This window comes from Cupressus sempervirens, chromosome 8, assembly GCF_028749045.1.
Source record: "Cupressus sempervirens isolate cs-2001-9-10 chromosome 8, ASM2874904v1, whole genome shotgun sequence".
NCBI lineage: Eukaryota > Viridiplantae > Streptophyta > Pinopsida > Cupressales > Cupressaceae > Cupressus > Cupressus sempervirens.
In genome coordinates, this window is record NC_143125.1 from 662344796 (window position 1) to 662370094 (window position 25299).

At 33.5% G+C, this 25299-nt stretch overlaps 1 protein-coding gene across 1 annotated transcript; it reads left to right on the forward strand.

Annotated features, from left to right (window-relative positions):
- The first annotated feature begins 17524 nt into the window (after window positions 1–17524).
- LOC149544195 (protein DETOXIFICATION 35-like) lies at window positions 17525–22837 on the forward strand. The gene is made up of 9 exons (XM_089795931.1): window positions 17525–17842; window positions 20436–20974; window positions 21125–21211; window positions 21405–21461; window positions 21661–21899; window positions 22040–22158; window positions 22395–22481; window positions 22635–22706; window positions 22808–22837. The coding sequence occupies exons 1-9, from the start codon at window positions 17525–17527 to the stop codon at window positions 22835–22837; spliced, it is 1548 nt and encodes a 515-aa protein (XP_089652057.1).
- The last annotated feature ends 2462 nt before the right edge of the window (window positions 22838–25299 follow it).

Sequence of the window (25299 nt, forward strand, 5' to 3'; positions counted from 1 at the left end):
ACAATCTTAAATTTCAATCGGAAGATGGGGCTATGAAAAATGGGTGGATATTTTAATTTGAAGTCAAATGTCCATATAAATATAACCAGGCACAAAACACTAGATATGTTAACTATGGAAATTCTTGATCAGAGGGAAAACATAGTGGGAATAATGTAGTACTAATATAGAAGTTTCTTGTGAAAGGATATTCCCTAGTAAGATTCAATGAAAAAAATCAATACATAGAGCCTTTTTTAAGAGACTTTGAATCTCTGTTAAGAGATTCCAACCCTTTAAGGAGCTATGCCAACCCTATTAGAAGTTGAGATGAGGAAAAATGAACTCACTATGTGAAAGACATCAAATAGTCTCCACTAGAAAGATAAGCATATCCAAGATCTCTAAACTCACTAAAAAACAACTCATTTGCCAATATAGTTCATTTGAAGTTTAGAATACATCAATCCTCATCAATCTCTATTATGATCAAAATATATTCACATTCAAGTTCGTACAACTGATCAAAACCATATCATTCACTTCATTCACACTTTTCCACAAGGAAATTCCCTTTCCTTTATATAGAAAGTCCTAATAACAAGTATTGAGTTGGGCCAAAGGATTTTCCAATTTACAATAATAACATAGAAATTTTATTAAGATATTACAATAGATGTTACATCACACTTAAACTCTTTCTATAATGATATCAACAATAGTTGACACATAGGAAATAATACTCTAAATAGTCTTCAATAATTCAGCTCAAATGACATATCTAGTTTTTCTATCTCAACCATAGCATCTTTGATTTTTTTTTTGACCTTTCCCCAAGCTTACTTAACCAGATTCTACTACTATCAAAAGATACAATTGATTTACTAGCAACTACTCTCTAGAAACTATGTTTGAAAGATACCTTTAGAAAACATAGTATAACTCTATCATGTCTTCATATTTCATTTCATGCACTTAACTATACCATGCTTACACATCACTAAACATATATCTATGAGTGCAAATTAGAAGTCATTGATTGTTGACTATGCCAAACAAATTTTCCTCTCTAATTCTGGTAATATGCACATAATAACACATATGTTGACATCAATGAAAAACTCTATCATGAATGCAACACATAGACACTAAATCATATCTCTAGCAATACTAATATACTTCTCTAGAGGAATTCCAACAATATTGATGCTAACAATCTCCCCCTTAGATATTGATGGCAATATAGATGAAAAATGCCTAAATTCCATGAATACCAAATATATTTCTTCATTGTTTGTCTTTATTCCTCCATTCATGTTTCTTATGAATGTAAACATACCTCTAACTTATACAACTTGCAGATATTTTATTATGTTCAACTCACGACCATACAATAACCAATATGCATAAGGAAGGTGTTAATCTCCCACATACATAGGTATCTACATTAATCAATGTTCTTCATGTACTATTCTCTCCCTCAAAGATGTTTTTTTCATTTCTCTCCCAAAGGCTATTTTCATGTGATACTCTTCTCTCCCCCATTGACATCAATGAAAAAGGTATCATTATGTCAATTTTCAAATCTTAATCTATTGGAATGTTCAAATGGGAAGAGTACTTCTAGGGGGGGGAGTGAATCAAAAGTAACTAATTTCTTTTTTTCAACCCCTTTAACAAAATTTAACTGAAATAAACATGCATGCAAGTAAATAAACATAAAATGAGAACATGCATCAACACATAATACAAGAGATTTTGGTGACCAAGAAACCCTCCAAGAATAAGAAGGTAAAACTGGGGTGGGGATGACATCCACACAAAAAATTACTATAGCAATGAGTTCAACTACTTCTGATGGTTTGTCCTATGAAAGGCTTTACACTGTGTTAATAGTGACCTATTGAAAGGATTTACAAACACTTTACAAGAAGTGTCACCCTATTAAAGGATTTACATAAAGGCTGTTAAACCCACCTAATGCATAGGATTTTCTTGACCTTCTCCAAAGGCTCTCCTACCTAGCTATTAAGCTAACCTATCACCATAATATTTTATCCTCTAATACAATTGTGAAAGAGTATTAGAACATTTAACCTGATTGAATGCAATCTTGAATTGCTGGTTTTAGGTACTTGATCTGCTCTTTCTCTTCTGATCTCTACTAGATCTTATCTCTGAATATGTCCCCTATTTTATTCTGATTAACTGGATATATAAATGCTATCCCTTTCACTAAGTCTTTTCTCTTCACACTAAAATTCCACTATAGTCTCTCCTTTTTTCTACTTTTATATCTATTTACAATGGTACATTCATTCTCCTTATAAAGAATGTGAAGACTTAGGATTAGGTATGGATGTACGATCCAAATTAAATCTCGAATTCCCGCTCATACTTTGCATTTTTCTTATTGGCTACATGCTTCACCATTTTTCTAATTGGTTGCATGCAAATTTCATAGGGAATGCAAATGACTCATACTTATCCTTATTATCCTACAAAATTTCTCTAAGTCCTCTCCAAAAATAGTTTACATCTTAGTTTGTGCAAGTACAAACTCTTATGCTAATTCTGTGTTGCTTGGCACATGAAGTATTGCTGATGCTCGACACACCCTATTTTTGGATTGCTCAACACCAACTATGTTTCATGATTTTCTTGGGACATGAATGATTATGTTACTTAGCATATGAATAATTCCTAGATCACTCAACACATACTATACTGTAATCTGCTTGGCACTAACTGTGACTCGACACCTATCAAAATTATGGCTTGGCATCTATTGTGTACTCGGCATGTATGATGAAAATGGTTAAGTGTGTTGACACTCATTTTTCAATACCTTTTATTTGACCAACAATCTCCCCCTTTAACATGAGTGTCAAAAACACTTAACTAAGCATTTATGAACTTAGTCTAATTGAGTGCATTCTTTACTTGCTTGGCTTACATGCAAATTTTCAAAAAATTGTGAGTAGCAATATACCTTATAACTCCCCTATGTTGATTATGCCTTTGAAATTAAAATTATGTGCCACTCTATGCCAATGTGCTTGATCCTCTCTATCCTTTGACCTGTTTCCGCATTCTAACCCTATATACTATATCTGATCTGTTTGATGTGCCTGTATTCCATGTGATCACCACAAGTTTACATCTCTTCTTCACTTCTTTATTCCTTGTCTCCCCTTTTTGGCTATTTACAATCATTCCACTTTATTCTCAAAATGAATGAAAGAATGGAGTGAAAGAATGTAATCATAATGATCAAAATTTGTCAAAATTTGGTAATCACCCATAGTATCTACATATCTCATCTTTTTCTCATTACTCCCCCTATAATATATCTCCCCCTTTTTTCATTCTCCCCCTTTTTGACACTAACGTCAAAGGGTTTTATGGAGTAATACCATGTTTGGCCAAAAATGAGTTGTTGACTTCAAGGAGTATCTTTAGAGATGCATCCCAGTTGTTTAATTCAATATCCAATGACTTGTGTTGGATTGCAAGCTCTACTACTAGGTCTACAAGTCCTTCATGTGTAGAAAGATTGGGATCTTTCTTCAAGACTGTCTCTACATACATTTGCTCCTTATGAAGTACTTCTAAGTGAGGGGTGATGGAGGATTGAATTTGTATTAACTTAGATTTTATATTAGCCTCCTCTGCTAATAATACAACTAGTTCCCTTTGAGTATGAAACATCTAAGAAAAATGTTTCTCACTCTAAGTTGGATTGATTTGGAGTTGCGTACTAGAAATATTTAGATTTCTCTCCAAGCTCATTATTTTCTGGCTAGTCTCATGTGTAAAGTTTAAAAAGTCACACATTTTATTGTAAAGGGAGAATATATTCCCTAATACAATTTTAACCATTTCTATTTTCTTACTCAGATCAATTTGTCCTAGTATGATAGTATTTGCTATCTTCTTATTGACCTTTCCTTGGAATTTATTTTCTGACCATTCCATTAGTTTGGCATTGGTGTCATGGTCCTCATTTGTTACCTGATCAATGATATCTAATAGTTGCTCTATAATTGGTCTTGATTCATCTAGAGACTGTAGACTAAAGGCATCCATGAATATATCCTTAATTTCAGTCAATGCTTGCCTATATTTGTAATCCTTTCTAAGTACCTCTTGTCTCCTTCTTCTATCCAATGCACTCTGAATTTCATTCATCTTTTCCTCAGTGAGAGTACTAGATTCATAATAGGGTATCTTTATTTCTTCATCAAGCTCAGGAATTCCATAATGAATTTTCCTAGCTACCCTAGTGGAGCTCAAGCCTGGTGTTCTAATTTGCAGTTCTAGTGTTCTAGTGCTCGGCTGCTAAAGAGTTTTTGTTGGAGTACCTATTTTTGGTAGTTCAACCAAAGTTTGTATTGTAGATTCCTCCTTATCTCTTGTCTCTTCTTTCTCTTTTGTTTGTTTCTCTTCTTCTATCATTCTGGTTGGGGGTGTACCTATTGACTATACTAATTTGTCTTTATCATCCCCTATTGCTGCACTCGGCTCCTGAAGTGCAACTGTGACTTCTTTTGGTGGAGATGGTGGTGGAAGAAGTAAAAGTCTAGTAGATTGTATGGTCACAGGTGGTTCTTGTGTTTATGCCTTGTTTTCTTTTAATTTAGCTACTACTTTTTGGAGTTCATTAACACTGACTAATATTGGGCTTGAACATAGCCTAGCCACTTATTTTTATTGGTCAAGGATCTTTTCTAGATCCTCTATAGTTAATGGATTGATGTTTTGACTAGAAGTGTCAATGACATCTTTTATCTTGATTGTCTCTATAGGTGTGATGGTAGAATGAGGAGGGCTAGGAGGTGGTAGTTGTGTGTCTTGTACACTCTATTCTTGTTGCTCACTTGTCCCTTTTTCTTCTCTTTACCAATTTCCTCCTTTTCTTCTTCTACTTCCTTCTCCTCTACCTTCTTTCTTCTTGCTTTGGCACTTGCTTCTGCCTTGTATTCTTCATCAAACACATCATCAATTTTCTTGTAAATAATTTTCCACACTTTTTTGGTTTTGTTCACAACCTCTTCAATTTTATTTTGTAAAATACTAAATGCCCTATATTTGGGAGCAAATCTACTATTGTTCCTTTTGACTGCATTTATTATTTTACTTTTAGTCAAATCAAGAAACATGCTTGCTAAGGTAGACTCCCTTATTTCTTTCTTAGTTTGCAAAAAAAAATGCCATTTTTCTTCTACAATCTTATATAATTCCTTTTAAAATGAACTATCCAATTCAAGAGGTGTATGTTTATATTCTGCCATCATATTATAGACAGATATATCTATTTCATTTTACTCATCTGTTGTGAGCTTATTAAAATTTATATCCTTCAATTCATTTAAGTCTCCATTCATAATCTTAGCACATAATTTATCAATGGAAGACTTTGGGGAATGACTTACCTCTTTAAATTGATTGTGGTCTTCTGCTTCTGTCTTTTCTTCCTCTAAATCAAGTTGTGCCACAAATTTTCTTCTTTTCTTTAGTTCTTCTTCAGTTTTCTTGGCGAATTCCTTCCTCTTAGCTACCTCTTCCTTTTCCTTTTGTGTGGTAGCCCTTGTAGTAGCTCTAATTGTAGGCTTTTTGGGTGCAAGCTTTGTCACCTTCTTTGGCTTGGGCTGAGAAGCAGGTGGTGCTTTTTGTTTTCTCTTGGTGGCCTTGGTTTTGATGGGTGTTTCCTTAGCTTCTTCTTTCTTTGCATCTTCCTCTTCATCTTCTCCTAATCCTTGAGTCAATTGTAGAGACTCTTGTTCAAGCTTGTCTCCTTCATTGTCATCTTCTTCTTTTTCATTACTTATTTTCTCTACTTCTTCTACACTACCTGTCTCTCCAATCTCTACCCCAAATTTCATTTTGATCTTCTTAACCATTTTATCTTTCTTCTTTACCATTATGGTTGTTTTGAGATTTGTTATCACCCTTGATATGACAACATCATGGGTTCCAAAGTGCTTTGCAGTTTTATCAATTTCTTCTACAAGCAATATTGTAATAGCTACTGATGCCTGATCCACATCAAGTTCATAGCCCAGTGGTCTAAGCCATCTGACTCTAGGGATGACTACTTGTATGTAGGTATAGTCAATCCCCACTAGAAAAAAATGTCCTTTTCATGTTGCTCCATTAATGAGACTAGAATTCTCACTCTCTGTTTCATGGATTGTTTGAAATCCTCAAAATAACTAGTCATTTGGGCATCAAAATTTTCACCCATTTGATCAATGAAGCCATTTATCTGATCAAAAATTTTCTTATTTGGATCCCATCTCACCTTCCCTATTGAGGGGAATTCTTTCATAATGTAGAAAAACATGCAAATCAATACTGCACCAAATTTGCATTGAGCCCCTTTGGATTTCTTTATGGCTCCCAAGTTCTCATTTATTTGTTGCATCATCAATTCTACAAGATCATGAGTGTGATCCTCTTTTACTAGCTTGTAGGAAACTTCTACATCTATGCATGGTACACTATTTAACCTATTGGATTGATGAAATTTGTGAGATATAATCCTTATAGAAAAATCTAGTAGGGGGTCTTTGATGGTGTTAATTGCCATGCCCCTGTTGTTCCACTTGGCACCAGTATTTTTCTCAATTGGCTCCCTCTTATCACTCCTTAGGTTTTTGGGTTGATCTAGGGTTGGAATACTAGTAACCCTATGTACAGTCTTCTTTGTGAACTTTATTGGCTTAGTTTCTAACCAAAAAGCTCCATCATGGATTCTTCTTAGCACAATGCATATCGATTTTGTTTTAAAGACAATGGGGAAAACTAGGGTTTTGGTCAAACCCTTCTTCTCAACTATGGAGAATTCGTCTTTAACTATCCCATTTTTATAGAGTTTATCAAATGCATTGAAAATCTCCAAATCTCCTATTGCACCTATCTTACAGTTATAGCATTTGCATACATCCTAAACCATTACTACTTTATCAGGAATCACGGATAGGGCACCAGCCGAATAATTTTTGTAAGAAACTTCAGGGATGGGTCTGAACTTTGGTTGTTTAACTTCATTACTAAATAGTTGGATTTCCAATCCTTCCTTTTCCTTTGCAGATTTAGAATCAGATGCCATCTTTAACCGAACTAGGGTTTACTATTTAAACTAATTTTTCAAACTGCATAACTCGGCTCTTGAATGGAATAACTGGTAAATCGATGAAACTAAGTTGGGTTGCTATTGAATTGTTGTAAATTGCCTTTTGATCACTGGAAAATTGCTTAATCACTCTGCTTGTCTTTACTCTTTGTTCGTGTGATCAAAAAATAAACAATTTTTTACCTTTTATTAGGCTTAAAACCTAGCATTTATTGCTTTCATGCTTACAGTTGTCACTCAGCTTCCAAAGGATTTTCTAACTCAACATCAACTATATTTCATTCATTCAATAGCTACTATCTTGTTTCACTTGACATCTACTGATCTTGTTAATTGCTCAGCAGCCACTAGCAAGTCTTACTCGATAGCTACTAGACTATTCAGCTCGGCATGTACTATAGTTTTACTAGGCAACCAAAGGCAACTCAACATCATCTTTCAACTTTTATCCTAACATCTTTACTTATGCAAATTTCTTCTTTGCAGCATTCCTATGTTCCTTTTGGGCTAATTTATGATACATCTTTATATGTATCAGCCTCATATGCCTTTCTAGTGCTTAGTTTGTTGAGGTGTGATCACTTGACCTCGTGGGTGAAGTGATCTCTCCATTTGATGTGCTGCATTCACCTTTCTTCTACCATGTATTCTTCATATCTTTCTTGATGTGTTCCACGTCAAATTTTTCTTTGCCCTTGTTAACTTCAGTCTTGGGTGCCTTGGCCTTTGTTGGACAATTCCTGCTAACATGTCCAGTCTTTAAGCAACTAAAACAAGTAATTTGACTCAACCATCTACTGTAGTTTCCCTTGAAGTGTGTTCTTATGCAATTCTGAGGTACATGACCATATTCTTGACAGTAGTGACAACTTTTCCTTGTATTATAGTCCCAATTGTAGTGATGTGCATAGTTGTTTTTCCTTGTAGGTTGATTAGGTTTCCACATAGGCTTTGATCTACATTCAGATACCATATGTCCATATTTTTTGCAGTTGTAATAGTGACCCTCAAATCTTGGTGTTCTCATGGTCTCATTTCTGTAGTCTTGTGCTTAGTGTCTTTATTTTTTGCACTTGTGATAGAAATTTGCATCTGTAGGCTTATCATGCTAATGACTACTCTTACTTTTGCACACATTAGAGGTATGTTCATTTTTACCATAGAAATGACAAGTAGGTTTAGTGTTCTTACCTTTGTTGCTTATTTCTTCAATAGCCTTGGATGATTCTCATTATTAAGTGCTGATGTTGTCAAGTCCTATAGTGTCATTACTAGTCTTTGGTGATTTCAGCAATTGCTCAAAGTACTTGATGGCCTCATTGGGTTTGTTGTAACTTTCTATTATTTCCTTTTCTCTATTCAATTCATTCTGCAATTGTTTATTTTGTATCTTCAAGGTGGAGATCTCAATATCTTTCATGTTTAGCTCGTGATGAGCATTCATCATCTAGCTTAAGGTGTCTAACTGCATGTTTGAAATCTTTTCAAATTTAATTGTCTTCTCTTCTAGCTTATGGATGAGATTTTTCTTTTCATCTTCTATCATGGCCTTATCTTCAATAGCTCTTTTCTTTTGTTCAGTCACTTCAAAAATTAATATGGCTTGTGATTCTTGTTCAAGCTTGAGTAATTTGATTTCTTCAGCTTCTGCTATGTTTTTCTCCATTAATTTTGATATTGCTGCATCAAATTCCTTGGAATCTCCCTTAGAAAATATGTGTGTGGTGTCAATCTCCTTGTAGTGTATGTCATTTTTAGCTATGGCTATCTCCTTTCTTCTTTTCAAATATTTTCTCAGTTCCTCCCTGGCTTCCTCTACTTTGTGTAGAGCTAGTTGTACATCAATCACCTGATTGTCAATGATCTTGCCAAGTTTCAAAAATTCCATCTTCTAACCTTTTTCTCCAAACTGTTAGGCTTCTCCTTGTGCGAACCAGATTCTCTAATACCAATTGTTGGAATGTTCATATGGGAAGAGTAAACATGCATGCAAGTAAATAAACATAAAATGAGAACATGCATCAACACATAATACAAGAGATTTTGGTGACCCAGAAACCCTCTAGGAATAAGAAGGTAAAACTGGGGTGGGGATGACACGCACAAAAAAAATTACTATAGCAATGAGTTCAACCACTTTTGATGGTTTGTCTTGTTAAAGGCCTACCCTGTGAAAGGCTTTACACTATGTTAATATTGACCTCTTGAAAGGATTTACAAATGCTTTACAAGAAGTGTCACCCTATTAAATGATTTACATAAAGGTTGTTAAACCCACCTAATGCATAGGATTTTCTTGACCTTCTCCAAAGGCTCTCCTACCTAGCTGTTAAGCTAACCTATCACCATAGGAGTTTATCCTCTAATACAATTGTGAAAGAGTATTAGAACATTTAACCTAATTAAATGCAATCTCGAATTGCTAGTTTCAGGCACTTGATCTGCTCTTTCTCTTCATATCTCTACTAGATCTAATCTCTGAATATGTCCCCTGTTCTATTCTGATTAACTAGATATATAAATGCTATCCCTTTCACTAAGTCTTTTCTCTTCACACTGAAATTCCACTATAGTCTCCCATTTTTGCTGCTTTTCTATCTATTTACAATGGTACATTCATTCTCCTTATGAAGAATGCAAAGACTTAAGATTAGGTATGGATGTACAATCCAAATTGAATCTCAAATTCTCACTCATACTTTGCATTTTTCTTATTGGCTGCATGTCTTCACCATTTTTCTAATTGGTTGCATGCAAATTTCATAGGGAATGCAAACAACTCATCCTTATCCTTATTCTCTTACGAAAGTTCTTTAAGTTGGCTCCAAAAATGGTTTACATCTTAGTTTGTGCAATTACAAACTCTTGTGTTGATTCTGTGTTGCTCGGCACATGAAGTATTGCTGATGCTCGGCACACACTATTTTTGGATTGCTAGGCACCAACTATGTTGCCTGGTTTGCTCGGCACCTGAATGATTCTATTACTCGGTATATGAATAATTCCTGGATCACTCGACACATACTATATTGTAATCTGCTCAACACTAACTGTGACTTAGCACCTATCAAAATTCTGGCTCAGCATCTATTGTGTACTCGACATGTATGATAAAAATGGTTAAGTGTGTTGACACTCATTTATCAATACCTTTTATTTGACCAACATAATCATTTCCAAATGAATTTTTTCAAGCTCAAGTGTCCAATAACATTGTTAAATGCCAATACCAAGAGTCCTTAATGATTCATCTCAAAAATAGATAGTACCCTATAGGAGAAGCATCAAGCATCTAGTCGAGGTAAAAAATATAGTGCTCTCATACCAACTAGACTAATGCAATCTCTACATCATCTACTCAAAATTAGGTTAGGGAATAACCCTAAGCATATCTCTCAAATACTCAAATATGTCCTTAGTGAAAGATTTTATGAATATATCTTATGTATTCTCCTTTTTGCTAACATACTCCAATCTAATATCTTTCTCTTCTACCTTTTCTCTCACAAAGTGATACATAACTGAAATGTGTTTTTTCTTTGAATGAAAAACTAGATTCTTTTACATACTCAATGTACTTATATTATACCATTATATGATAATAGGATGTGCACACTCAATTCTAATATCTTTAAATATTTTCTTCATCCAAATAATTTGATTACAATTATTTATTGTTGCAACATGCTATGCTTTTATTGTACTTTGTGAAATGCAATCTTATTTTTTGCTTAGTGAAGAAACCAATCTTCCTCCCAATAAGAATGCTTAACCACTAGTGCATTCTCTATCATCTACACTTCCTTCCTAATCAACATCAGTGTATGCACATAATGTGAAATCATGTGATTTTTCATATCATAGGTCATAATCAAATATTCGTTTCAAATATCCAAAAATTATTTTTATTGTTGTATAGTGTTTCTTTTTAGGATAATCTTGAAATATTATCACAATTCCAACTACATTAGCTATATCAAGTCTAGTATGTGTCAAATATTGTAGTCCACCAAGCAAAGATATTTATTTATTCTATTCAACACTAAGGGATTCATTTTTGCTAGATACTATACATCCAATTTCTATAGGTGTTCCAATAGGTTTACAAATGCCATCATTTTCCTCTACTATCTATAGTCCCAAAAATTCTTTCATCTCTCCAATCATACTCATTTCAAATTCTTTCTTCATTTGTTCTTAAAATGTCTTGCTAGCTTCATCATTACCTCCAAAAAGAATGTCATCCATGAATACTAAAAAAAATTAATCTACCTTCATTCTTTCTTAGATTCAAATTACTATCAACATTACCTTTTACAAATCCCAAATTTGTCAAGTGTTTGTTGAATCTTGCACACCAGGTTCTAGGTGCTTGATTTGGTCCATATATTGTCTTCTTCAATATGCAAACCATATCCTCATCACCTGTTAGAGGAAAACTATTAGATCGTTCAATATATACCTCCTCTTCAATTTTTTCATTCAAAAAATATGACTTGACATCCATTTGATAAACTTTAAAGTTCTTATTAGCTTCATATCCCAAAAGTGTTCTTACTACTTCTAATCTAACCATAGGTGCTAAAGTTTCATCAAAATCAATTCCTTCTTGCTGTGAATATTCTTTACAAACTAATATTTCTTTGTTCCTCAAAAATTCACCATTTTAATTTTAAATATCCATTTAGTAAACCAATAATATTTGTATCTTTATGTCTAGGAACTCATTCCCAAGTCTTATTCTTCTCAACCTACTCCAATTCTTCTTTCATATCTTTAATCCAATAACCATCTTTGCAAACCTCATCAGTATTTTAGGTTCAACTTGAGAAATTAAACATAATTCTTCATGTACCTTATGTCTCATCATAACTCCTTTATTTACACCTCCAATGATTTTTTCAACAGGATGATTCTTTGTGACATTCTTCTAGGTGTCACTTGTTCAACTCCAAATTTTGCACTAGCTTCACATCTTGGTTGTTCTTTGTGTTCTTCATTTTCTCTTTGTAGTTTAGTTTGGAAATTAGTGTTAGTTTCATAAAAAAGTTCATGATCAACATATTTATAGTTAGTTCTGAAATTAGTCTTTCCACTAGAATCATAATCAAGTATCCTTTCTTGAATTATGAATCTTTCATCAACTATCACATTGGTACTTTCAATAATAGTTTTTTTTATCTAATTAAAATATCTATGTATTTTTCTTTTCTATGAATATCCATAAAATATTCCTTCATCAATTCTAGCATCAAACTTTCCAATAATATCATCTCCCTTAATATAGCATTTACTTCCAAATTTTCTAAAGAATTTCACAGTAGGCTTATGTTCAAACCAAATTTGATAAGATGTCTTACTAGTTTCTTATCTAATGTCACTCTATTCATAGTGTATATTGTGATGCTTACCACTTCTCTACACATGATATATGATACATTATTGTCAAACATCATTTCACTAGCTACTTCAATCACTAATATGTTCCTTATTTCTTGTATCTCAATCTACTACAAAGTCTTAGGTGCTTAACGATGTCTTTTTATTCTATTATCCTTACCAAATATTAACCTTGTTTGAAATTAACTCTTCACCTCTATCAGATCTCAAGTATTTAGTCGTCAAACCAAATTCATTCTCAACTCTACTCTTAAATATCTTAAATTTTGAAAATCTTAAGATTTACATCTAAGAAATGCAACTCACAACATTGTGATGAAATCACCAACAAGAATCATGAAATACATTTCACCATAAAAATCTCAAGTCTTTTTAGGACTACTAAGATCTATATACACAATCTCCAACTTCACTAAATTATTAAATTTCTTTCTTCAAAATGAATTACTTTTCTGATTTTCCAAAACACGTGATTTGAACATCATGTTAGAAGGTTTCATAATTTTAGGCAAGTCTCTAACAACGAATGTATTTTAGAACTTCACAATGTTATCAAAGTTGATATGATAGAATCTGTAATGTCATAACCAATTGACATCCATTTTATCAACTAAAAGTATAATTTTAGTAGGGTTCAACTAAAATACATTACCTCTTGTCCATGTACCAGTATCAATCAATGTACTATTTGTATCCTTGACAATGGAAGTTTTCTTTGTAAACTGTAACTATGCCTTGTTAATTAGTTGTCCATCACTCAAAATATTATGTTTCAAATCATCCACAAAGTAAAAATCATCAATGTGAGTGTTTCCATCAAGAGTAATAGATCATTTTCCTTTTATGTGACATGTTACATTATTTCCAACTCTAGCTACTCCACCATCATAATAGTTAAATTCCCTAAATTTACTGAATATCTCCAATCATATGATGGGAACAACCATTATCTATATCCAATTAGATTTTATTTTCTCAATCTATGAAGCTAATGTTTTATCTTCTTTAACTTCCTCCTTTATTTCTTTTTAAGGCTTTTCATCTTTAATAGAAATAAATCCTATTTATTCATCATCATTATAACTAAGCAGTTAAATCCTAATAGTAATATCATAATTTGACTTGCTATGAAAATTATCTCCTACTTATCAATTGATGAGCTTAAGGGGCTTTCTAATGAATGGTTCATAAAACACAAAACTTGGTGAAGGTTTTGCAAAGTGGGTTTAACCATGGAGGAAACTCCATAGACAAGCATGCTCAAGCTAGAGTAGTATTGGGATGGGTGACCTCCCGGGAAGTCCTGATACTTCACCTCTATGAGCATCACCTAAATCCAATGAGTGTTAAGCATTCTATTATTCTCATGAGATATAGATTCATGTGTGAATCACTACTCATGATACATGGGTATGGTACTTCACCTCTGTGAGCATCACCTATATCCAATTCGTACTAAGCATTCTATATATTTTCATGAGATATAGATTCATGTGTAAATCACTACTCATGATACATGGGTCTAGTACTTCACCTCTATGAGCATCACCTAAATCCAATGAGTGCTAAGCATTCTATTTATTCTCATGAGATATAGATTCATGTGTGAATCACTATGGGTCAATGAGTTTGACTCAAAAACTACACAGTTCCCTTCCCCCTCCCCCTACTAGTATCTTGTTTCTAAAAAGTTTACCATCTTGAAATAAGGTTCACCATCCTCATTAACATAAAATAAATCGTTAGGTATTCTTGAATTGTATGGCTTCAACCCAACTATAAAACTCTTAAAAATCATTGGACATAACTCCATATAAAGTGAAAGAGGAATATGGTAGTAGAAAGAGGTACTATGCTTGGTTGGTTGTCAAAGGGTATGCTCAACAAAAGGGCCTAATATTTGTAGATATTTTGTTACTAATTATGTGGATGATTACAATCTGAGTAGTCTTGGCATTGGTAGCCATTTTAGATCTTGAACTAGAACAACTTGACATCAAGACAACTTTTCTACATTGTGAAATCAATGAAGAATTGTACATGGAATAGTCTGAAGGATTTTTCCAAAGATAAAAAAAACATCTCTATTGTTGGCTGAAGCAAAGTTTGTATGGGCTTAAGTAAGCTCCAAGGTAGTGGTACATTAGATTTGCTAATTTTATGGCTGAACATAACTTCAACTAGTGTGAATTAGATCCATGTGTCTACTATAAAGGATTCTTAGTGGTAATTTTTGTATTCTTCTACACTAGGTTTATGACATGTTGGTTGTTGGTTCTTCTTCATGAATTGTTGGCAAGTTATAGAGAGAGTTAGTTTCTTGGTTTGCAATGAAATATTTGGTAGCTATCAAAAAGATTCTTGGAATGACAGTCACTAGAGATAGACAAAAAAAGGTGCTTACATTGTCACAACAATCATACATTGACAAAGTTGTAGAGCGGTTTGGTATGGTTGAAGCAAAAAAAAATCCTATTCCTCTTGCTCCTCACTTGCATCTTATCTTCTGATTTATGTCCCAAAAAAAAAGAATGGAAGGAATTTATGAATAACATTCCTTATAAATCAGCGGTTGGTAGCATTATGAATGCTATAGTTTCTACATGCCTCAATATTGCTCATGTTGTGGGAGTAGTTAGTAAATTCATGAGAAATTGTGAAAAGCCTCATTGGGAAGTGGTTAAGTGGATATTATGGTACCTCAAGGACACTTCTAATTATGCATTGTGTTTTGGTAGAAATTATGTTCACCTACAAGGATTCAGTGATTCTGATATAGCTAGAGATCTAGAGAAATATAGGTCTACTATTAGTTATATTTTTTTATTTGCTATAGCTGCTATGAGTTGGCCCTCAAGGCTACAATATTGTGTTTCTCTTTCTTCTTTTGAATTTGAATACTTGGCTCTATTAGAAGGTGCTAGAGAGATGATTTGGTTGCAATTCTTATTCAACGATCTACATTGGCAACAAGATGATTATGTATTATTTTTTGATAGTCAAAGTGCAATTTTTATGGCTCATAGTCATTCCTCTTAGCATTAGTCTAAACATATTGACAAGCATGCTCACTATGTTCTGTATGTGGTAGAAGAAGGAAGATTAAAAGTTTCCAAAATTGATACAAATATCAATCTGACAAACATGTTGATGAAGGTTGTTTCTAGGAGAAGTTTGAATCTACCCAGACTTCTCTTGGCCTTGTTAAAAAGAAGTAGGCCAGCATGTAGAGGAAGGGAATGGATGATCAATTGAAGCATCTATTGTCTTCGGGGGGGGAGATTGTTAAGTACGTGAAGACAGATGGTCTATTGGGATTTTTCCTCCAATATATTATGTCTCTTTAACTGATTTCTTGTGATCTATAAATATTAATTGCATCCATTTGTAAACTTGCTCTTTTCAATCAATAGTATTCCCATGTCCTCTAGTGTGTCTTGCTATTTTGCACTTTTCATTTACACATTTTATTAACCTTTGAATAATACACACACAACTCAATAACATTATATTTATATTGAATATCTTATGATATCTTTGATTAAGAATTGCCTTCAACATGCATAACACTACAAAATTTTAATAAATTAATTTAAAAAGCTTTTAATCTCTTCAAGGATGATACCACTCCAAGCAAATTTCAATTTGTGTACATGGCCTGGGCATTTATGAAACAATATTAGAATACTAAGAATTTATTGGAAGGTGAAATGCAACTTAGTAGTACTTAAGAAATAGCATTGAAAATCAGCGCACTATTCTACATCAGAATGTACCAAAAGTCAATTTTGCTTTTCAAATTTCTAAAAATACAATGTTTTTCCTCAAAAAAATTCGTTGTTTTCCATTACAAAACATATAGATGAACAAATGCTAAAAATTTCAAAAAACTGAATTTTATTTTCCATTTTTTTGAATTTTAGTATAATACATTTCATATGAAAGATATCCGCATTTTAAAATCAGCTTATTGTCTATATTATCTAATTGTTGTGCTTAATATTTTTAGCTAGGAAGTCAATATTATCAAGTATTAAACTAAAAAAAGGGTAAAAAAAATTTTGTATACCAAAGAGAATAGAACAATAGAGGAAACAAAGAGCACTAAAGAGCTTTATCCTGGTCAACAAATTGAGCCAGCTTATGAGATAAATCAAGGGAAAGCATCCTATGATCAACAATGTTCCAATCCAACGCATGCTCACAGGCCCATTTAGCCAAGCAATAAGCCACACTATTCCACTCCCAAGGGATATGCATAAAAGACACAGAATCCAGAGAATTGCATAACTGAGTGATCTGTTGAATAACTAGAGCCAAATATCAGTCCACATCCACAAGGTTCCGTCTATTCAATAAATTCACAACCACCTGCAAGTCAGTCTCAATTCTTCTCCAACCACGTTGACAGCACTGTTCCAACCCAGATAGCAAGGGGTTATTAAGAATATAAAAATATCAATTTTTCAATTCTCCGTCAAGTGTTCACGTAACAATCTGTAAGACCTACTAGTATTAGTTTCAACACTTGTATTAGTTCAGAGTGACCAGAACGCGGCCACCACTGCCACCCACAGTCATGAAACCAGTTCCCTTCAACTTTTTTGTGGTAGGAATCTGACGGAGCCAGATACCGCTTACATTTTTTTGCCTGCCTTTGACTGTTTTTACCACACCGCTTTCATATTTTTCCTTATTTCTTAGCGTAAGAGTGACGGAATGTACGAACAATAGGCGAGCATCTTATCAGGAGGAAATTTATTTGCTTAAAATAATATTTATATTTATAGATGTGCCGTAAATATCTTTGGTTTTGGAAGTCTTTGGAAACTGTGGCGTTTGTATGGAATTGTGAGTATGATAATGTTTTATATATACTTGGCCAACTCAACTTTCACGTAGATCTATACTAACGTTCACCTGTCATTCAAAGCGAAGACCATAGATAAATAATACACCTTAAATAAGAACATGAATGAAGTTGCATAGTTCTCTCTGCTTGTAAACATGGCTGATGGTCTTATTTCACCATTGTTGAAGCAAGACGAGGAAAATAATGATATTGCTAATCATGAAATTAGTGACAGAGAGAATATCAGTTTATCAGACTTGCAGAATATTGTTAGTTTCAAACAGTTGATGAAAGAAAGTTTGAGGGAGTCGAAGAAACTGTGGAGAGTTGCAGGGCCTGCCATTTTTACCAGAGTCTGCTCATACTCAATGATGTTAATCACGACAATTTGTGCAGGTCACTTGGGTAATGTTGAGTTGGCAGCTGTGGCGATTCAAGGCAATGTCATTGGATCCCTGTCTTTTGGACTCTTGGTCGGTTGAATCTTTCTTTGCCTAATGCAACATTCGTTTTGCTGATATACAAGAAAAATGTACGTGTTTTAAAAATATTTTTGGGTCTTTTATAGTTGTTGATTGGTGAATGGATATTGGAAAGGCAGTTGTTTGTAGATTTTGTAACACTCTAAAGTAGTGGGGTACTATGTTTGAATATTCTAAAGCCTTGTAGAGTAGGAAAGAGATGAGTTCTATTTCCATGCACAGCTATTTACCATTGACGATCTTCCTCTTGCATATTAAGCACAATCATCCTTCATCCTTCCTTCCTTACTGTACATTCTTCGTCTGAGTGAGAGCAGAGTAAGTACATTTAGGAGATTATAATAATTATAAATAAAGGTGAAGCTTTAAAAATTACATTAAGCATTGTTTCTTGGAAAATGTGGAGTAGTAATTGAATTTGTGTGAGTTGTCTTTGAAGTGGTTAGAATAATTCTTATTTAGACAATTTATAAATAGTATACTTCATTTTTTTAATGAATAGTTATCTTCTATTAATAAATTATATACTTCCGTGAAAGTTACATGACCAAAGTCGTAATCAACATCTATTCATCAAAAAAATCATATAAGAAGCAATCTGTAGGCAGCTAAAGCACTGCCAGTTGAGGATGGTGGTTTATCCTGATCATGAAATTCCTACTCATCTCTGGGATTAGTAGGCGAGCTAGGAATAGTCCAACCATTAGTAGCATCATTAGAGGCCTAATCAGCATCTTTGGTATTTAGGCCATAGAGGTGAGATGGCCAATTCCAAGTGAAAGGGCCATTTTCTAGAAACAAGCACCAGGGGGGAGCCACTAGGTCCAACGACTAGCCTGTACCACCACAAGGTGGGGAAACCGAGCGGTGATGTCAACCACCATCACCACTAGGAGAGTGATGGTGATAAGTTTGTGAGCATGGCGTATGTGAGCAGTGGCCAGAAGAGTTGTGCCCCTTGCAACATAGTATCAACCAAAGCATCAGGAGGCACTCTGACAACCGTACAAGGGGCATTACCCCAATGATTGAGAAGCTCTTGAAGGTGGACCACCTCCAGAGCCACCTTGTTGGCTTGCACTTGAATCTACATCATTAGATTATTACAAATGCACACTTTAGTGTACATAGAAACATTTATGTAGAAAACTGTGAGTGAAAAGAATAACATTTCTATCTTTTCACAGAGTGAACAAAATCTCCATCTTGAAAGTATGTTAGATCTGGGTAAATTTTCTAAGGAACCCAAGGGAATCACCCAAAATAACCATATGCCAAGAAAAGGGTTAAGCTAAAACGGCTTATAGAAATCATGAATCTACTGGTAATAATTTTGAGCACATCTACAGAACCAAAAAATATGCAAGAAAAACTCTAGTTGCTTGCAAAATAGACACCGAGGATCTAGAACCCCAATATGCTTAAGCCAAGGCCCAAGAAGAAGACCTTGAAAAGTTAGGAGGCACTAAGAAAAATGTGCAATCTTGGGTTCTATAATGGCACTCCAAATAGTGTCAAAGCACTTTTTCCACTAAGAAAGGGAAGACTGCAAATGCCACAGCTGGTTGAGGGTATCCACCATCGATAGATGGGGAGAAAGCCATCAATATCCCAAACTTGACTTGTAATTGGTGAAGGGAGTTGTAGGATACCACTTCCAGTTAGCCCACCAAGGTCGAATAGACTGAATTCCCACCTTGTAGATTAAGTGATCCGGAATTGCAGAAAGCAACAAATCAAAAGTTTTTCAATTTGAACAGGCAAGACAGAACTGGACTTACATATCTTCCTAGGATCTGAGACTCATAAAGACCCTTGAGAAAAGATCTTTAGGAATTTTCATGCTTTATTTGAAAAAATGCAGAGCACTAGCACCCTGAGTCTTGGCTAGAGGAATACCCTAGATGGAAAACATAGGAGACCACCAAATGTTATGTTGGTTCAAAAAGAGTCCATCATAGAACCCATCACCAGACCAACAAAATCAAGGCTTGACAACTTTCCAAGCTTTCCATATGTTCTTGATAACAAAAGAGCCTTGTATGTGCATGGGTTCTCGCATGATGAGAAGGGTTTGAAAACCAATCCCCTTCCATGCAAGCCTATTAACAGGGAGCTAGAAGAAATGCAATGCCAAACCAAAATCTTCCAACTTCATCTCCATTGATGGCACAAATAATCCATCTTGCACAAAGAGCGAGGCCTTTCTTCTATGTGGAGAGAAGGTCAACGCTTCCATACTCTTTGGGGAGACGATAAAAATTCCAAGCAACTCCGTAGAAGCCATGATGGTCGGAACCAAAAGCAACTCTAGTAAACTTATAAGTTTTATTTATTACTAGAATAACACAATTTATGAAAAATATGAAAAATAAGCAGAACTTTCGTTTTTTTCTTCACCTTGAAAGATTAAAGTTTTAATCACTCTTGTTTTATCAATAGTGACTCAATTCCATCCATGTATTATTTTCTTAATAAAAAAATCTACTTAGTTCAGTATAGTAGAGTCCATCTATGAGCTTGTTACAATGCTCAAAATCATACCACCGTGAAAAAATCATAACTGGTTTGACTTTGTATGCAGCTGGGAATGGGCAGTGCATTGGAAACCCTATGTGGTCAGGCTGTTGGAGCAGGAAATCGTCAAATGCTTGGAGTGTATTTGCAGCGTTCATGGTTAATATTACTTGGTACAGCAGTGCTATTGAGTTCTATTTACATATTTGCAACTCCAATCCTGAAGCTACTAGGGCAGGGGGATGATGTAGCTGATCTATCAGGAGAATATGCCCTTTGGATGCTACCAAAACTGTTTGCATATGCATTAGGTTTCCCAATGCAAAAGTTTCTTCTGGCACAGAGAAAAGTCATGCCCATGGCTTGGATTGCCTTGGCTGTATTGATATTTCATGTGTTTCTGAGTTGGTTATTAATCTTTGAAGTGGGTTTAGGGTTAGTTGGAGCAGCTATTACATCAAACATATCATGGTACATTATCGATATTAGTCAGCTTTTGTATATTGTTTACTTTTGCCAAGATGCTTGGAAAGGATTCTCCTGGCATGCTTTTCATGATCTATGGGCTTTTCTTCGACTTTCAGTGGCTTCAGGTGTTATGCTCTGGTTAGTAGCAGAATAGGTTTTGTTATTTTCTGTTCTGAACTCAATTTCTGGTCTAAACCCTAATTAGAATATTAAAATAGCAACATCTCAAACGAAGCGAAACAATCTTTATTAATCATATTCATTTGCATTTTTTTTTGGCATTTTCAGTTTGGAGATCTGGTATATGATGTCACTTATTATTATGACGGGTAATTTAAAAAACGCAACAATTGAAGTTGATGCGCTATCTATCTGGTAAGGAGTTCCCCCACAAGTCTGTTTCAAGAATCTGATCTTACATGCAACTCAGATCTAGGCATTTCATAGGTTAAATGGTTTGTTCGTAAATTGGGCGCCGCATGGTGTATATGGTTGTTTAAACCTGTAATCTGTTACAATAAGTAGTTAAATGTTCTCCATTTGACAGTTTACTCTGTTCTATTTACAGCATGAGTTTGAATGGATGGGAAACCATGATCTTCGTCGGTTTCAATGCTGCCATTAGGTATGATTTTTTTTCATAGTATATCATATTATTCGTTTTGGATTCTTTTGTAATGCAACTCATTCGTCCAACACTAGACCCTATAACCAAAGTATGCAGAGACTAACAAATAAAATATTTGTTCGCTTTTTAATGGGGGTTGCATCGTTATCTTTAGTAAACTTAGAAGTAATTTTTAGTTTTCATTTAATCTATGCAGTGTGAGAGTATCGAATGAACTTGGAGCTGGTCGTCCTAAAGCTGCAAAATTTTCAGTTGTGGTCGTGGTTGTAACAGCATTATCAATTGGGCTTATATTTATGGCCATCATTTTTACAACCAGAAATGATTTTGCAGTACTATTCACAAGTAGTAAAGTTGTCAGAGAAACAGTGTCCAATATGGCAATGTTACTTGGCGTAACAATGGTTTTGAATAGTGTACAACAAGTGCTATCAGGTAGAGTGCAGGTACCAATTCACACTTAATTTACATGGCTCTACTAGTCATGAAATCTGATAATGCTTTCTTTCCATGGGTTCACTCTGTTGTATCATATCTTTCTAAGCTTTTTCATTTATTTTTTACGAATAACTCAGGTGTGGCAGTAGGTGGAGGTTGGCAAGCTCTGATAGCCTATGTAAACATAGGGAGCTATTATGTTATTGGATTACCCCTTGGACTTCTTATGGGATATAAGCTCAACCTTGGAGCCAAGGTATAACTGATTTCAATTTAGAATGCAAATTTCAATTGTCCTGTATTGTCTTTCTATTATAGCATGTTCAAGTTCGCAGTACAGTTGGGTTTTTCTTCTAAGTAATATGGGATGGTTCTCTATTACAATCATCATATACAGACACAAATAAAAGTTGACTGATATTATAAACTATTAAAGTTTTCGTTTACATTTTTTTCTTTTTAAATTTTTTTTTAATTTGTCCGTTGAAATAGGGCGTTTGGACTGGCATGATTTGTGGAACAGCCCTCCAGACTGCCATTTTATTATTAATCACATATTTCATCAACTGGAATAGAGAGGTGAAGTATCATATCTCTTTAGAGGATGTTGGGACCATTATTTAACTATTATTGTGGTTAATAATTTTTGTGAAGTATCATATCTCTTGAGAGGATGTTGGGACCATTATTTAACTATTATTGTGGTTAATAATTTTTGTGCTTGTAGTGCAGGCTGCTCAAGCCGAGGATCGTATGAGGTTATGGGGAGGATCAATTGAATCTCATACAATTCGATCATTGAAAGTGAGTGACTGCATGTCGCATAAGTTACTTGATAATGTTCAATTCAAGTGAGCTAATGTTTTTTCACATTCTCACTAACCGTCCTAAATTTGAGTTAACAGGGAGAAGATAATTTTGAGAACATTGCTTAGAAAACTAGAAGGCAATTGTTATGAAACCCTCTGAAAACATTACTTCTAGAGATGCTATGAAGAAGATCTTCTTTTGGGAAGAAGAAAAATCTACAATATTCAAACTGCAACTACAAAGTCGGAGGGTTGACATGGGACATGTTCAAGCACCTTGTCTATTATGACGGAGATTGAAGTTACATTTTGTCGTTTGGCTTCGGTAGATTATGAAGTATTGGAAATCTTTGGTGAACCATCTCTTTAATCAAACTGATATTTCTACAGATTCAAGTATTTTATTATTTTTTAGGAGAAACAATATTTAAAGAGATGTAATGTGATTTACAATATATAGGGAGAAACTCTTCCTTCTTGTAGGAAAGAAATATCACACTTCAAAAGAATTAAAGTTTGAATTAATATTGTAAAAGAATTCAAATCTTTAGAGTATTTTATTATTTTTATACCTTCCAAAACATGTTCTTCTTTTCTAAGCTTCATTTTATAGACAAAGTTAATAAAGAAAATAATAAATGATTTCCACTACAATAAACTCAATTCATAAGCTACATAGTCTATATATAAAAAATATTTCAATGTGTATAAAAAATATTTCAATGTGTCTTGGAATTATAAGCATCATTTTAGAACTTCTATTATTTTTCTAATAAACTTAAATGTACAATTTTAATAAAAGACAAAAGTAACTAGTAAAAGTTAAATAATTTCTTCTTTTTTTCTATTAAATATTACTCACTTTTCACAAATAAACAAAGATGTCTTGTTATGCCTCTCATAATTCCATAGATGATTCTTACATTTCTAAATATAGGGAAATTGTCATTCACTTTATATAAAGTGCTTAAAGGTGTCATCATGGACTTAAGCATTTCAATGAATGTCACCTTACAAATAATATTTCTAGTGCTTAAGAAATAGTATAAATATTTCAAGAAATCGGGGTAAACTTTAAGAAAACCCCTCCAGAATATAAATTATTGGCGAATCTTTCATTGTTTTGAAAAAAATTATTGGTGAATCTCTTAGGAAGTTCACTAATTGTCATGGAATATTACAAATACAATTTGAACATGTTTTATCGATGCAAATTAAGAGCATAATTACAATATATTTTAAATCAATAGTGAAAACTAAATATTGTTAATATATCCCTAAAGTAACTAATAATTAGGATAATTATTGGTGAATTAGTCTTAATTTCTTTGCTAATATATAATATTTAGGTGAATCAATCTAATTGTAATGCCTACCCCTAGTTCGCATTTCTGCTATCATTGCCAAACTCTTTTAGGCTAGTTTCATGTTTATGTTTAGTAGCATTACTTTCAGATTATTAGATATGGTTTTACATTCAATTGATATATGATGAGATTACTTGGTACTCTAGATATGCATGATGTTATTACAGCATTTTCAGTTATTGATGGTGATTACTTAGATGTTTATCATATGTGTTTTCTTATGGATCTTACCCCATACTACATATATATGCTGTGCATGTTTGTTTTCTTTATGTATGGCCTCTCTGATGTGGTTAAGGAATGGATTCGTAGTCACCTGCTAGTCAGGATCTACACAATGCACCACTTCTTGCCATTGCCCATTTAGCTTAGAAAATTGTGTTTTACATGCGTGGATTTTATGTAGGTTGCAAGTATCGGGTATCGACTTCCCTGAATTGCCAGGATGAGTGTACCCTATCGCATTATCTCAATGGTAAGAGGGGGGAGATAAATTCTTAAGTTCAAATCCTATACCCCTAGCCATTTGTCCTAATTGATCATTAGGACAAGTATCTGAGTCGTGTACCCTTAGAATGCATTGAATGACGTTAATTCATGATTACAACCCTGTAGTTTGACTTTGTATGTGTTTTTCTATGATGGGTTTTCGTATGTTGTTTTATGAGTCTTGGATGAATTTCCTATTAATTAAGTCTAATGAAAAGATTAAAATAATGATTTAATTTAATGAAAATTTATTATTACATTTTAATATTTAATTATATTTAATTAATTAAGAAATTAATTAAATAAAAAGAATTAAATTTGAAGATAAAAGTTATAAGTATAAATTTGGAACGTAATGGCATTTATTTAATTTAATAATAATATATTTAGAGTGCATTTTTAAATAAATGCTAAATATTATTATTATTTAAGTTAATAAATATTTTATTAATTAAGTTTCGAAAATAAATTAAAAAGTGAAAATATATTAATTTATGAAAAAAATTTAAGTTCACATAATTTATGCATGCGATGAAAATATAAGAAATCAATTAAAAGATAAAATAGGTGAATTTAATAAAGATATTTTAATTGCATAAAGTGTGTGCATGAGATTGAGAATTATTAAATTAATTGAAAGAAAAGTCACGTGGTAAATTAAACAAAATTATTTCATAATTTAATGAACGTGCATTGAAAAGATAAATGAAAGTTTATTTAGAGTCGAGTTTT